The 12,883-nt window shown below is 38.3% G+C and overlaps 2 protein-coding genes across 3 annotated transcripts; one reads left to right on the top strand and one right to left on the bottom strand.

Annotated features, from left to right (window-relative positions):
- Window positions 1-672: 672 nt before the first annotated feature.
- Window positions 673-1,956, top strand: LOC141796246 (spexin prohormone 1-like). The gene is made up of 5 exons (XM_074677235.1): window positions 673-735; window positions 840-885; window positions 989-1,048; window positions 1,744-1,827; window positions 1,898-1,956. Exons 1-5 carry the CDS (start codon window positions 673-675, stop codon window positions 1,954-1,956), a joined length of 312 nt encoding a protein of 103 aa, XP_074533336.1.
- A 557-nt stretch (window positions 1,957-2,513) lies between these two features.
- Window positions 2,514-8,432, bottom strand: ldhbb (lactate dehydrogenase Bb). Of its 2 annotated transcripts, none has more exons than XM_074678216.1 (8): window positions 8,252-8,432; window positions 7,716-7,852; window positions 5,124-5,241; window positions 4,770-4,943; window positions 4,512-4,685; window positions 4,231-4,348; window positions 3,267-3,390; window positions 2,514-3,170 (listed from the first exon to the last, which is right to left on the bottom strand). In XM_074678216.1, the coding sequence occupies exons 2-8, from the start codon at window positions 7,842-7,844 to the stop codon at window positions 3,003-3,005; spliced, it is 1,005 nt and encodes a 334-aa protein (XP_074534317.1). In that variant the 5' UTR covers window positions 7,845-7,852; window positions 8,252-8,432; the 3' UTR covers window positions 2,514-3,002. The 2 variants fall into 2 exon arrangements, with proteins under 2 accessions (XP_074534317.1, XP_074534315.1); XM_074678214.1 differs by having other exon boundaries at window positions 2,516-3,170; window positions 8,179-8,431.
- Between the last annotated feature and the right edge of the window lie 4,451 nt (window positions 8,433-12,883).

Below are 12,883 nucleotides of genomic sequence, written 5' to 3'. Positions count from 1 at the left end.
CATCTGTCTCTGAGAATCTAAGATTTCTCTATCTCCTGCTGTTGAACTCTTTTCTAACTCCACAGCCTGAGGCTCCTCGAAGGTGTCCCCACCTACTCAGTGACACTCAGCTGTCACCACATCAGCTTCATTCATAAAAATCCCTCCAGTGACGTTAGCACCTGGTGACCCTGTCTCAAAGTTTCTGATAGACGAGCCTGTAATTAATGAGCAGGGACAGATTTAACAACACTTGTCAACCCGATCAACTTCATTGTGACATGAGGCGTAATGAAGCTTCCTGTCACTCACATCAGTGACGTGTTTCGTGAGCTGCTTTGCTCTCTTTGTATTTTATTATGACTGATAGGAGGGAGTTCAGAACAAACATATACACACACGAGCTGCAGCCTACACAAGAGCACAAACTCCAAACAACGGTGGGATATATTAAATTCTTTAATGTGGATTTTTTTTTTTATAAAATGATGTTCTTTCATATTTTATCTCTTTTAAATCCTTTTTAGCATCAATAATTATCTGTTAAAATGTTACATACTAATAGAAGGTTGTATTTCTTTAATCTTTAATGTTGTTAGGATAGAATTCCATCTCTTCCTTTTAGTGAATCTATTGTTATTAGTAGTATTCATGCTGTTTTAAGTGTTATAAATGTTGTTACAGAACTGAACAATGCCTCTCATTGTCACATTACTACTGATGACTTTGGTTACACAGTGTTGGAGTGCACCTATGGTGAGTTCAAACTGATTTTCACTACTTTACATTCAAGCTGCTATTGAGAAGTATGATTATGGCTGCATCTACAATGTAAATATGTGTCTTTTGTCTTGATACAGCGCAGAAACTGGACTCCTCAGGCCATCTTGTACCTAAAAGGAGCACGTAACTTTGGTGAGGGAAATGAAATGAGAAGAAGTTCCTGTTTGTGTTTTCCATTGTTTTGTCAAAGCAGGAGAAATCAGTTTTGGATGTTGATGTTTTACAGAAGCTCACCGCTCAGTGTTGGAGCGCACCACAAGAGAGGAGGGGGAGACGTTGAATTCAGGTGAGCTTAAGTCCGTAACTGTGTGTTTCCAATTTTATATTAGAAGAGGGGGAAAAGACCACTTGAATTTTTATGCATAGTCAGAATTTAGGGAAAGAATAATTGCAAATTCCTCTTTTTTTTTTTTTTTTTTTAGATTAAAGACCTCAATTTTAGAATTTGCCTTTTCCAGGGTTCTGATAAAACTAAAAATTTATTTTTTTTTAAAGAGGCCAGAAATCTTGAATCTCTGAATTCTCAGAAAAAAAGTCAGAATTCATGACTTTGTGATGTATTTTCCCTGAACTCTGATGTAAAACACTGACTTTTTTTTTTTTGAATATTCTGCTTCTTTTTTTCAAAAAATAAAAAAATAAAAAAAACAATAATAATAATAATAATAATAATAATAATAATAATAATAATAATAATAATAATAATAATAATAAAGATAATAATTCTGACAAATTCTGTTCAAATTTTGTCTTATGTTTCTTTGACTGTTGACTTTTACCCATTTCCCAGAAATCTCATACTTAATTAAAAAACCTGACTTTTGTTCCTCAGAATTCAGATTAAAGTAGGAATGTAGCTTTTCTTTTTCAGCCTTTGAAGGTGATGCAGGAATCTGAAACTTAGACTGTTATTTTTTACATGCTCTCTCTTTTAACTGTGCAGCTTTTCTTCCCTCTCAAGTTTTTATTCCTTGTTTTCAGCAGCTTACAATCGTGTTAAAGATGGACTTGGTTCGTCTTTGCCGTCACTTATTCTTGATCTTCTGCAGCGAGCTGAGGAAGAAGGTAAAACTCAGGTTATCACCATCATGCTTCCTGACATTTTTTGATGTTTAAATCATTTTTTCTTCTGCAGGAGGAGAAAACCCAGATGATAACCTAGAAGATCAAGAGCTGAATTTCAATGTTTTCTGAAACTTCATCAAAGTTCACAGTTTATTTTTGGTGCTATTAGTTGTGACACCCTTTCCCTGAAACACTTGTTGCTGTTTGGTTTTATTGATAATTAAATTTGCTTGTGCATTTATTACCACCTCCTTGTCTATGAGTTGTGATTGCTCAAGTCTGAGTGATGCTGTTTATTTATATCTGCGCTGACATGTTTACAAGTTCTTCTCCTTAATGAGCTAATTAAGTGTGTAAAGGGATTTTCTTTTACACTTGTACAGCTCATTATCCATTAAGAGAAAAATTAAAGGCTCTGTCAGCTCGGGGCAACAATTAAGTCATTCACACAACATAGTGATCAACACCATTCAGTCATTCATCCTCACGCTGTCTGCTGAGAGGTCAATCAGAGAGGCAGCACAGTGAGGGGGACTAGAAACATCGTGAAGGTCAAATAAAGGTCACTTTGGGATGCAGGAGTTGTAATCCTGACATTTAATGTGGTTTCTGATATTTCCTGGTACTTTTGAAGTGCAACATTAAAAAAGTACATCACTTAAAAGATCAGGTTGGTATTAGAGGGAGATAAAATGAGTGTTCAGAGTTTGGTGATCAGTTGTGTCTCTTGCAGTTGGGATGCAAATTTTCTCAAGGGCCTTAAATTAAAAAACAGACCCTTCAAAGACAACTTGTGCAAAACAATAAATGAAATTAAACTTGAAATTCTACTCCTTAAATGATATCACACACTGATGTCCTGTTGAAGGACCTCAGGATTGATCCTCTTTATTTCACTTCAGAGAAACATGAGTGGCCCACACTGCATCACAGCAGAACGAATGAGTCAGAGCAGCATTTCATCCATTTAATGTCACATGTCTTCTCTGTACAAACTGACACCTACAGCTAAATCTGACGGGTTTAAACCCCTCTAGACGCCTGTGAATCTACAGCAGGTGGTGGGTTACAGGTTTGGAAGGTGGAGCTGCGTGGTGTTCTGTAACTGCAGAGTGCTGATACTGCGGATGATCAGCAGTCAGAAAGAAGCGGTAACGGCGCCCTCTTCTGTTCTGTTAGACGTTCTGCAGGTCTTTCTGGATGTCCCACAGCGTGTTGGCACTGGCCTGCAGTTGAGCCACCTCATCATCTGTCAGGGTCATGTTGACCACACTCGCCACGCCTCCACCGTTCAGCACGCAGGGCAGACTCAGATACACCTCGTCACTGATTCCGTACATGCCCTGCACAGGAACAAGGAGCTTACTCGCTGCTTTCAAATCAGGTGAGGGACAAACTTAAGATTCAATCTGTTGTGTGTGTGTGTGAGCAGCATTTACCTGCACCATGGTGGAGACAGGATGAATCCTGTTCAGGTTCCTCATGAGGCTCTCAGTCAGGTCTGCTACACTCAGACCGATGGCCCAGTTAGTGTAACCCTTCAGTTTGATCACCTCGTAGGCACTGGAAGGCAAAAGACAGAACATGAGACTGAAAACTTTGATTGTTTTTTGTAATTAAGAGAATAAATTGACAGAAAAGAAGACAAGACGTGCTATGAATGACAAGACTGCTGCATTAATCCCTTTAGTGGAGATTCAGAGTCTAAATCCTGAGGAAATCAAAGTATGAAATCAAGTCAGACTTCTGAGAATTTAAGTTACATTTTGTTTATTTTTTTCAAAGATTTCTAAGATTAGGGTGTGCATTTATGTTGTGCACCCCATGGAGCTAGACCTCCAGCAGGTGGCGTGGGGATTGAATCCAACCTGCGGCCTTAAGGTCTTAAAAGCCAAGAAAAACAATCTATTTCTTAATCATACCTTTAAAAAGGATAGGATTGATGTAAAGATTCTAACTTCAATCTCTGAATTCTGATTTTTTAATCCAAAAATTTCATCTTTGGTCTTATAAGTCATACTTTTGCAGTTTAGAAATCTGATCTTTTTACTGGCCTTACCTCCAAACACACATATATATATATAGCTTCAATCCTCACCTTCATCTATTAAACTATTTTTTTGTCTTATTGTTATCAGAACCATTTTCAAAACTGTCTTGTATTTTCATTATCTTTGAACAATGCAAGAGTAAGTTGATGTCAGGGAAAGGCAGTTAGGCTTTATCTTGATGACATCATTATGAAAATTTGGAATAGTGTAAGATGATCCCAAGTGGAACCAATGTGTAATGCTATTAAATCAGATAATGTTGGTGTTTTACTGAAGATCATATAAATTAAAATAAATAATGCTAAACAAACATTTAAAATGATGAATGATCAAAGACTGAGCTCTGGCTGACCTGTCCACCACCATCTTGTGAGTTTCCTTCCAGTTCTCCTCATCAACATCGGTGCCGATGTCCGGGTTTAATGTCTGCAGACTGACCCCAGCCACGTTTGTTCCACTCCACACAGGCACTGAACACATGGTGCAACCAAGAACCTCATTTATAACATCACACATTCACAGTCAGCTAATTCTTTCTTAGTAATAATGACACATTATGATACTTTTAAGACTTGTTTACAAAGTCAATTCTTCTGTTGTACTTTTATTTCCACACACTCCACTAAACCTCACCGCTGGTGTCTCCATGTTCTCCCAGGATCCAGCCGTTGAAGCTACTGGCGTGGATCCCCAGCTTGTCCGCCATCAAAAAACGAAAGCGTGCTGAGTCCAGGTTGGTGCCACTGCCGATAACGCGGTGCTTGGGGAAGCCGCTGAGTTTCCAAGTTACATATGTCAGGACATCAACTGTTGAAGAGAGCTAATATTAGAAGGGGAGAACTGTGAGAGACAGAGAAGAAAAGAGAGGACAAATGTGTTTGGATGAAGAACCTGGGTTTGAAACCACAATGATGATGCATTCAGGGCTGTATCGGACAATCTGAGGGACAATGTGCCTGAAGATGTTGACGTTCCTCTGGACGAGGTTCAGCCTGCTCTCTCCCTCCTGCTGACGGACTCCAGCTGTCACCACCACGATGCGGGAGTTTGCTGTAACAGAGTAATCTGAGAGAGGAGGAGCAAGAGGCGGAGAAGAGGATTAGTAAAGACACCATCCATATCAAGACATGTTTACATCGTTAGAGATTCCAATTTAGCACAGGATTTGAATTTATTGAATGTCAGAGGGTATGAAAATGATTTCAAACAAAGTGTAGTTGATGTTGTGTTGAGGTACAAGCTTGCCTTTATCTGCCACTATTTTGGGGGTTTTGAGGAAGAGGCTCCCGTGCAGCAGGTCCATCATCTCTCCTTTCAGCTTGTCCTCCATCACATCCACCAAGGCCAGTTCATCAGCCAGCTCCTGCACACAACAGAGCTGTTTAAAACATCACTGTTTTCCTTTAGATTCCACTCAGTCAACAAATCAACACGTCTGGTCACAGAGGTCAGCAGATGGAATAAACTTGATCGTGAAACTTCTTTAATTAGTGATACGCAAAACGTTTTAGAAGGGGGAAAATTTTAATTACTATAGTGTTATAATGTGTATGATTTAATACAGGTTGAACTATAATTTTGTTTTATGTGCTGAATTTCCATCAATATGACTTTTTTTTAATCTATTTTTCTTTTCTTGCCCTCTTCATATCACAAGCCAACGGATGAAAAATTCACTGCAGAAAACTGAAATAGAGCAAGTGCTTATGTCAAAAGAAAAAAAAGTCTTATTTCAAGCAGGGGTGCACTAATCAGATCCTGAGATATGATATTATATAATAAAGCTGGATCAGGTATCAGTGGGAAAGGAGTGGTCTGAGCTTGACACTAAGATTAAACTATGATTTAGTCTACAGTATGACATTTTAAGACTGAGGGGTCATTTCTGTAAGTTCCAAAGCATTATTTTAACCAAACTGCTGTTAAACATTTAAACACTTACAGTTTTAATACATATCAACTTCAGTAGTAACTTCAATATGTACTCATTTTTGTCTTTTACTCCAAACAATACCAGTCTTATCTCACAGTAGAGGATGCAGGTTGTTTTTTAACACTGTTATTGAATCAGTATTGGTATTGGTTACTACCCAAAGCCCAGGTATCAGTATTGGGACCAGAAAAGTCGGACTGGTGCATCCCTAATTTCAAGATATAAAAGTCTAAAATGATGACTGAATTGTTTGTAAAGAATTTACGTGAAAAAAAAATCAACCAATGGGGTAAGAAAATTTTCACATCAAGTTTCTTGAAGTTAGAGTAATATCTTAAAACTATGGGTTGAAAAGTATAACTAAATGAATCTGAGGCAGCATCCAAAGGTCTTACAATCATTAATGCCAAAGTACTTCTTGTGATCCATAAAACTCTTTATTCAGGTCACATCCCTCACTGTTGTCTACTAAGCCTCCATTACAATGACTGAGTTTATATATAATCTAAAATTACACTTGCTAATACTACTAAACTTTTAGAGATCCCTGGGGCTTTACTCTCGTGAGTTAATAAACACAATTATCGTGCACACCTTGTCAAGTCTAAGGCTTTTCTATAAGTCCGGTTTTGCATTACAGCATTTCTTCACACTCTTTTCTTCCTTTCTATTGTTTTTTAGTAATATCAAAAACATGTTAAGTGACACTGGTATGTCTATTGTAGGCTCACAATGACTGAATTATATCGGCTGTCTGATTCTCAACAGTAACTCTATTTGTAACAACAGCTTTCAACATAAAATTGAGCACAAACAGTAAGATTATTTTAGCTCTGCTGCTCATCTTATAAACACACGTTCTTTACAAATTTGCCCATTGAAAATAGAAATAAACAGGCTTTCCAGTGGTACGTAATTTGTTGTCAAGAATCATTGTTAAAACAGAGAAATAATCTACCAAACATTACCTTACTTCTTGTGATGTGTTTATGTTGTCTCATGAAGCCATAGATAAAGCCTAAGGACTGATATAAAATCAATGTTGTTTTGCTAATTTCTACAAATGTTGCATGTAAAAAGGTCAATTAGGTAAATATTAAGTTAAAAGAAGAATAAGCACGTCATTTCAGTATTTGATTTGTGAGGAAAATTAATAATCACAGAAAATGATTTGAATGCCAGTTGACATATTTTATCAAGAGGACTTCATTTCCCATAATGCTGTATAAAAGAGCTTAAAGAAACTTAACAATACTTTTAGAGGAAAAAAAAACATCCAGACAGTTTCAGCAGGCTAATCTGTAAACCCCGCTTCCTCCGGTTAATTGTTTTGTTCACTTTAAAGCCCAGACTATCATCTTCTCATTTTTAAAGTAGTTACATCAAAAAACATCAATTCATTAACAACAGTTTAAGCATTCAGTGACTATAATAAAGGGATAATCTAGTCCCCCAAACTCCTCAGACTTGATTCAAAAAGTCTAAGTGCACATAAACCAGTTCAAGTTCCCAACCTCATCTTGTCTGTGGCTCATGTAAGAGTAGCATCAGAGAGCCATTTTCAGTGTAATGACTAAATTGTCAGAATGAGTTAAAAGGATTTCTCAAAGTGAAGTGGATCAACAAGGTAACCCTGTTGATATAATTATTGTACAACCAGACGCCAAACTTCAGTCTGAGCAGAAAACCCAGAGCAGGCTGGTTTGATTCATCAGAAACTCTCTACAAAAGTTCCTTTTAGGTCAAAAACTGTTTTTCTGACTCCCCCACGGCCTCAACACGTGCAGCGAAGGGATAAAAGTGAGATCAGACACCTATAGATCACTAATCCTGTGTCAGTCTACCAAGAATGTGGGAATTACCCCGTTCTGCGACAACAGCAGGCAGGGTGTTAAATCTCTTACCCTGAGGAGGATGCTGACAGCACAAGCCATGCCCACCTGGCCCACGCCCACCACTGTCACTTTATTCCTGGGGGGCTCAGGAGGACCGCTGTACAGTGGGGTCATCAGTTTGTGCAGAATTGAGGCCATTTTCAGAGCTGGGGAGGTGAAGAGGAAGAGAGGCGGGTTACTGTTATCAAGTGACGAACACTGACATGACCCAGGGAGGTAGTCCTGCACACACAGAGCCAGCTGCGTGCTCAAACTTCATTAATAATGTATTTAGAGCATAGCATGTTATTTTCAGAATTCAGGAGGGTTACAAAATAAGGCTGGCACTTATCTTCATAGCTGTAAAGGAAACATGACTTTTCTAACTGCTTCATTCATCAGAAGGAAAAGGAGATGACACCCTGACAGATCTCTGTTGAAGTTCACCTTGAAAACACACGCAGCTAGGCACAAACACAGCCAGAATACTTGCATTGTTCGGCGACGCTCCGAGCTGTGAGGTATAAATACCAGCATGTAATCAGCATGGCAGTCTGAAGGGGTACCTAAGGTTTTGTCACAGAGCAGCCAGCACCCTGCATCCACAACACCTCCCACAGACACTGAGAGTCGAGAGTCCGAAGCGGTGTTAGCACAGAGCACATGTGACTCAAGGCCAGACTGGGGAGCTGTTAGCTGCACAGAGCTTCCTCGCCTCTCCTCTCCCTCCTCCCCTCTCCCAAAATTGAGGACGGAGCACTATAAGCGGATGCCGAACTTGACTGACTGCAGACTGTTAAAGGAGTTACTCTAATCCCTTAACGCTGCGCCCATCTGCTGCATCTGAACTACAGAGAAACACTAACCTCTTATCTAATGGGATAGATCTAAAGAACAATATCAGATTACTTCTATCAAATAAAGTCTGAGATGTATTCTATTTCAAGTGCAACATAATGAACTGTGCTTTACATACGCTGTAATGTAATTCTTACATGATAACAGAAATGAATTATGCATCATCAAGATGCTGCAAAATGTTCAGCCCATTTCACATTTAAGGGAATGTTTTTACTTTGTGCTACAGACATGCACATAAGGACAAAAAGAGACAACTGCTGGAATGAAATGCCTGGTGTGTGGAAAACTTTACAGCACAGCATGTCAGAGCACAAGTGCTGAAAATGTTAGTGTGAAGCAGGAAAATGAGCCACAGTGCTTCTCTGAAGCAGATTACGGTCCCATTGAAAGTGCATCAAGACACTTTCCATTCATTAGCAGTGAGAAGAAATGGGATTACAAAGACAAGAACAGGGGCACTTGAAGCATTTAGACAAGAGCAATAAAGTAGTTTGGCTTGCAAGGTCACAAAACAAAACAAAAACTAAGTAGGACTCAAGGATCCAGAGTTTGTGTGAGGGTCAACATTTCATCTGCAAAATGATCCCTAGATCACATATTCACAGCACTCCATCGTCCAACATCTCACCTATTGAGTAAATTTAGCTGTTTCCTGCACTGCAGGACAATACTGAATGCCCAAATATATTTTCCTTATCTCTCTGATTGGATGAATTCTTCATGAGCTCTAAAGTCCCAGATTAAATTGCACTAAAGTTTCTTTACATGAATCTTCCTTTGGCTCATATCGCCTTGCCTTTCTTCTCTCAGTCTCCCTTCAGATAAAGAACAACCAAACTGCTTGTATGCATCCTTTTATCACATTTTTATGTAATGCAAAGATGACTAATTTAATCCGTAATTCTGCAAAGAGAGGCGGCAAAATCTTCACAAGATCTGCTGAAAGCATGACAAGCCAATCACACACCACGATGAATTATCAGTACCAGAAATATAAACAACAAACCAAAGTTCCAGTCTCAGTACATATGCTTCCTGACAGATACCATAAAAGTCTTTCAACAATGAAAATCATGGCTGTTCTCCTCATGCCTTAATGTTCCAGTTACTTTCACTGCAAATTCTCTAGTCCTCCTTCAAACAATCCAGTGAGACTTACCTTTGTTGTGCTGCACAGTGCGCTCGCTTCTCTTCCTGCTGTTCTCTCAGTCGACAAGGTTTAATCAACTAAGCCTTTACCTTCCTGCAAAGGCTCTGTGCAGCACTCTAAGGGTCACCTCGGTCAGCTGGTGCAGGTTGCCCCCTCAGCAACACTTATTTCCTGCTGATATAAAAAAATACAATATAAAAATAAATATATTTAGGAAAATTGGCTTTAGTAAATATCTGGATCTTTTTTTTTTTCTTCTTTTCTTCTAACCCATCTCCAGACTGTTTTAGGTAGGACCCTGAAAAATAATTCATTTTATCACACTCATGCACATGTGGACACAATGTAAAGCAAGAGGGGCTGACATCAACACAGGGCTAATTCGACACATGATGATCTGTACTTGCCTACAATGCAAGTTAAAGCTGTAAATATCAAACAATTAACACATATAAGAAAAAGTAAACAGGCAAACAATTAACAGATATATGAAAAACAAACAAAACAAAACAAAACAAAAACAAACAAAACAAAAATCAACAGAAAACTGAGTTATTTTTTTCTTTCGTTCTTATTTCTTAGGATAGAATAGAGTAGAATAGAAAGCCTTTATCGTCATGTGACTTGCACTCTTTGAAATTAGGAAGTATACAAAAAGTCTATGGGATTACGGTCTTTCTTCATTTCATAGACTGAATTAAATTTAAATATATTTCACCACCAAAAATAATCTTTAGTGAGATCCCTAGTGACAACACCTGTAGGACAGATTGGAGAAACATTTAAAAACAGTTAGCTTCACAGTTTTTGTTACGGGTGGACCATGTAAATGACAAAATAAAAAAGTAAAAGATTTTTTTGGAGTAAATCTGAATCAGTTTTACCTTAAAGTTACAAATATTCAGTCTTACAAACAAGAGTGCTGGTCAGCCCTCTTCGAAAAACAAAAGATGCTCACCTCTGTAGTAGTTTTTTTGTTCAATGGACATTGCCCCCAGTAGCCTTCATGATCAAAAAAGCAAACACTGCTAAAGAAATACCCTCTAATACTCTTACAAATCACCTAAAGATACAGATAGCAATCACAACTGTGAAACATGTAAAATAAGAATTACCTTTAGGCTCTGCAGAATGTGCTGAGAAAGAAGGATCTGAACATCCTAGGAACACTGCTGAGCTCTATTTCTTAAAGCACAGACTCTAATGAACCAGCAGGTGGAGGCACAATCTTGGAAAGTGCCAGACATGTGCCCACTGTTCTTCTAAAGGTAAGGAGTGAAATACTTACTGTCGTCCAGATCAGTACTTTAATGGGCAAATTGGTCTATGAATTAGTGATCCAGATGTTGAAAAGTTTATGGTGTTACAACACATTAAGAAGTATATGTCTGCCACTGAAGGACCTCAGATGGTGCCACTTTGGGGGCTCCCAGGAAAAGAATGAAACATCAGTTTTGTCAACACAGGATGAAGGAAGAAGTGCGTTCACTACAATTCTAAGCTCTGCAGTTGCCAACCTCATTTGGTAGTCAGAAGACGAGAAAGGGGACATATAGCTTATGGCTTCAACTTCCACCAAGAAAAGCAGTGAATGGACTTACAAAAAAACTACTGAGGTTGTTGGTGTCAGACTCACAGGTATGAAGCAGAGATCGAGACTGCCACAGTATGAAAGAGAAGCCAACAAATTCCGTCTCTAAAGGAGTTCATTCAAGTCGCTTTATCCGACGGGTACTCTTCAACATTAAGGTAACTAATGCGTAAAATGTTCGAATGGTTGGCTAACTGTTAGCCACACTACCATCACTAACGGTTACTAGACTAACGGTAGCTGAGTTTCAGGCGCGTGCAGTAGCAACAATACCGTTGTGTATTATTATATTAAACCATTGCGTCAGTGGCTGATGGGTGTGGCCGGTTGTAACTATCATGTAAAGGCTATTTTCTCCCAACCACAGACTGTTAATTGAAATATAATTAAATAAATAAATAAATGAGATGCTCACCCAGCCTCCCGGGTGCAGGAAAGGACAGCGGTGGCCTTATCACCCCTTAGAATCTGAAGTTACCGCTATAATGCCTAAAATGTAAAGCTGTTTTGTGATAGATAACTTGCAATTGTTACTTGGACTTTTAAGTTTATTATTAGTATTATTATTATTGTTATTATTATTTATCATACAGGTTGAAGACACAGTTAAGCAATTTATTGTAAAATTTCTGAAACAAATTTTGAAAGAAATTTTGAAATTATCAAACCAAAGGGTCTCCTGGACATTTTAATACGTTTATTTCCGTATCTAAAACATGACGTCAGAGGGGAGTCCCACTGATTCTGTCTCTGTTTAACATTAACAAATAGGATCCAACTGTCAACCCTGTTAATAAAAGAGGAAGATAATCTGTATTCCTATTCATATGATGGTCCTCAGACCAATAATTATGAACCTGTTTGGCAAGATAGAGAACAGGAACATGGCAGGATTAGGAGGAATAGGAACAGCCATAGGAGAACAGTTGAGTAGAGGTGTGAGTTCTGGTGGAGAATGGGGCCACCTAGCTCTCACTCACTACCACCCATTATGTTGGATCAAAGCTGAGTCAGAAAACACAACACCCCCCTGATATAGCAACTACCAGACAATGTTAAATGTTAATTTAAAAAATTAATAAATAACCTGCAGTATGCACTCTGAATTCAATATCAAATCCCAAATCAGGCATGCGTGTTCTCCTGTGACAATGTGTTATTTTCTAAACAGATTATCATTATTTGCTACCCAGAGTTGCAAAAGCACAAAGCATAGAAACAGACTCAGTTTACATCAGTGTAGTTGACACTGGCTGCATGAAATACTTTGATCTAGCTGGATTACTGTATTTTCTTTGTCACCCTTGAAATGAAGTGATATCTGAAGATAATGAGATGAACTTATTATAGTGAAACAATGAGCTTTGTTACCATAAGGTTAGAGATTAAAACCGTAAATTACTCATTATCATGAGATTACAGAGCAAGTGCTCTGCCATACTTAGAAAAAGAATGGGTAAATTAAGGTTATAATGCTTAAATTTAGATTGTGGATGAGTATTACACATTTTTTTCAATTAAATCTCCAAGTGCAGAAACATTAGTAACTCCCTTAATAGATGCAGAGGTTTCAATAGAAGGCAGAGGAAAAAACAA

The sequence above is a fragment of the Halichoeres trimaculatus genome, unplaced genomic scaffold (assembly GCF_033239565.1).
Source record: "Halichoeres trimaculatus isolate MK-OKI-2021-1 unplaced genomic scaffold, fHalTri1.1 fHalTri1_scaffold_10, whole genome shotgun sequence".
Classification (NCBI taxonomy): domain Eukaryota; kingdom Metazoa; phylum Chordata; class Actinopteri; order Labriformes; family Labridae; genus Halichoeres; species Halichoeres trimaculatus.
This window is presented reverse-complemented; position numbering and strand designations above follow the sequence as displayed.

Excerpts from the sequence above, each read along its gene's own strand:
- LOC141796246 (XM_074677235.1), top strand. The coding sequence starts at position 673 with ATGCCTCTCATTGTCACATTACTACTGATGACTTTGGTTACACAGTGT. Across the intron at positions 736-839 it reads AGTGTTGGAGTGCACCTATG|CGCAGAAACTGGACTCCTCA; the intron begins GTGAGTTCAAAC and ends GTCTTGATACAG. Across the intron at positions 886-988 it reads CTTGTACCTAAAAGGAGCAC|AAGCTCACCGCTCAGTGTTG; the intron begins GTAACTTTGGTG and ends GATGTTTTACAG.
- ldhbb (XM_074678214.1), bottom strand. The coding sequence starts at position 8,233 with ATGCTGATTACATGCTGGTATTTATACCTCACAGCTCGGAGCGTCGCC. Across the intron at positions 4,944-5,123 it reads CAAAATAGTGGCAGATAAAG|ATTACTCTGTTACAGCAAAC; the intron begins GCAAGCTTGTAC and ends CTCCTCTCTCAG. Across the intron at positions 3,171-3,266 it reads CTGTCTCCACCATGGTGCAG|GGCATGTACGGAATCAGTGA; the intron begins GTAAATGCTGCT and ends GTTCCTGTGCAG.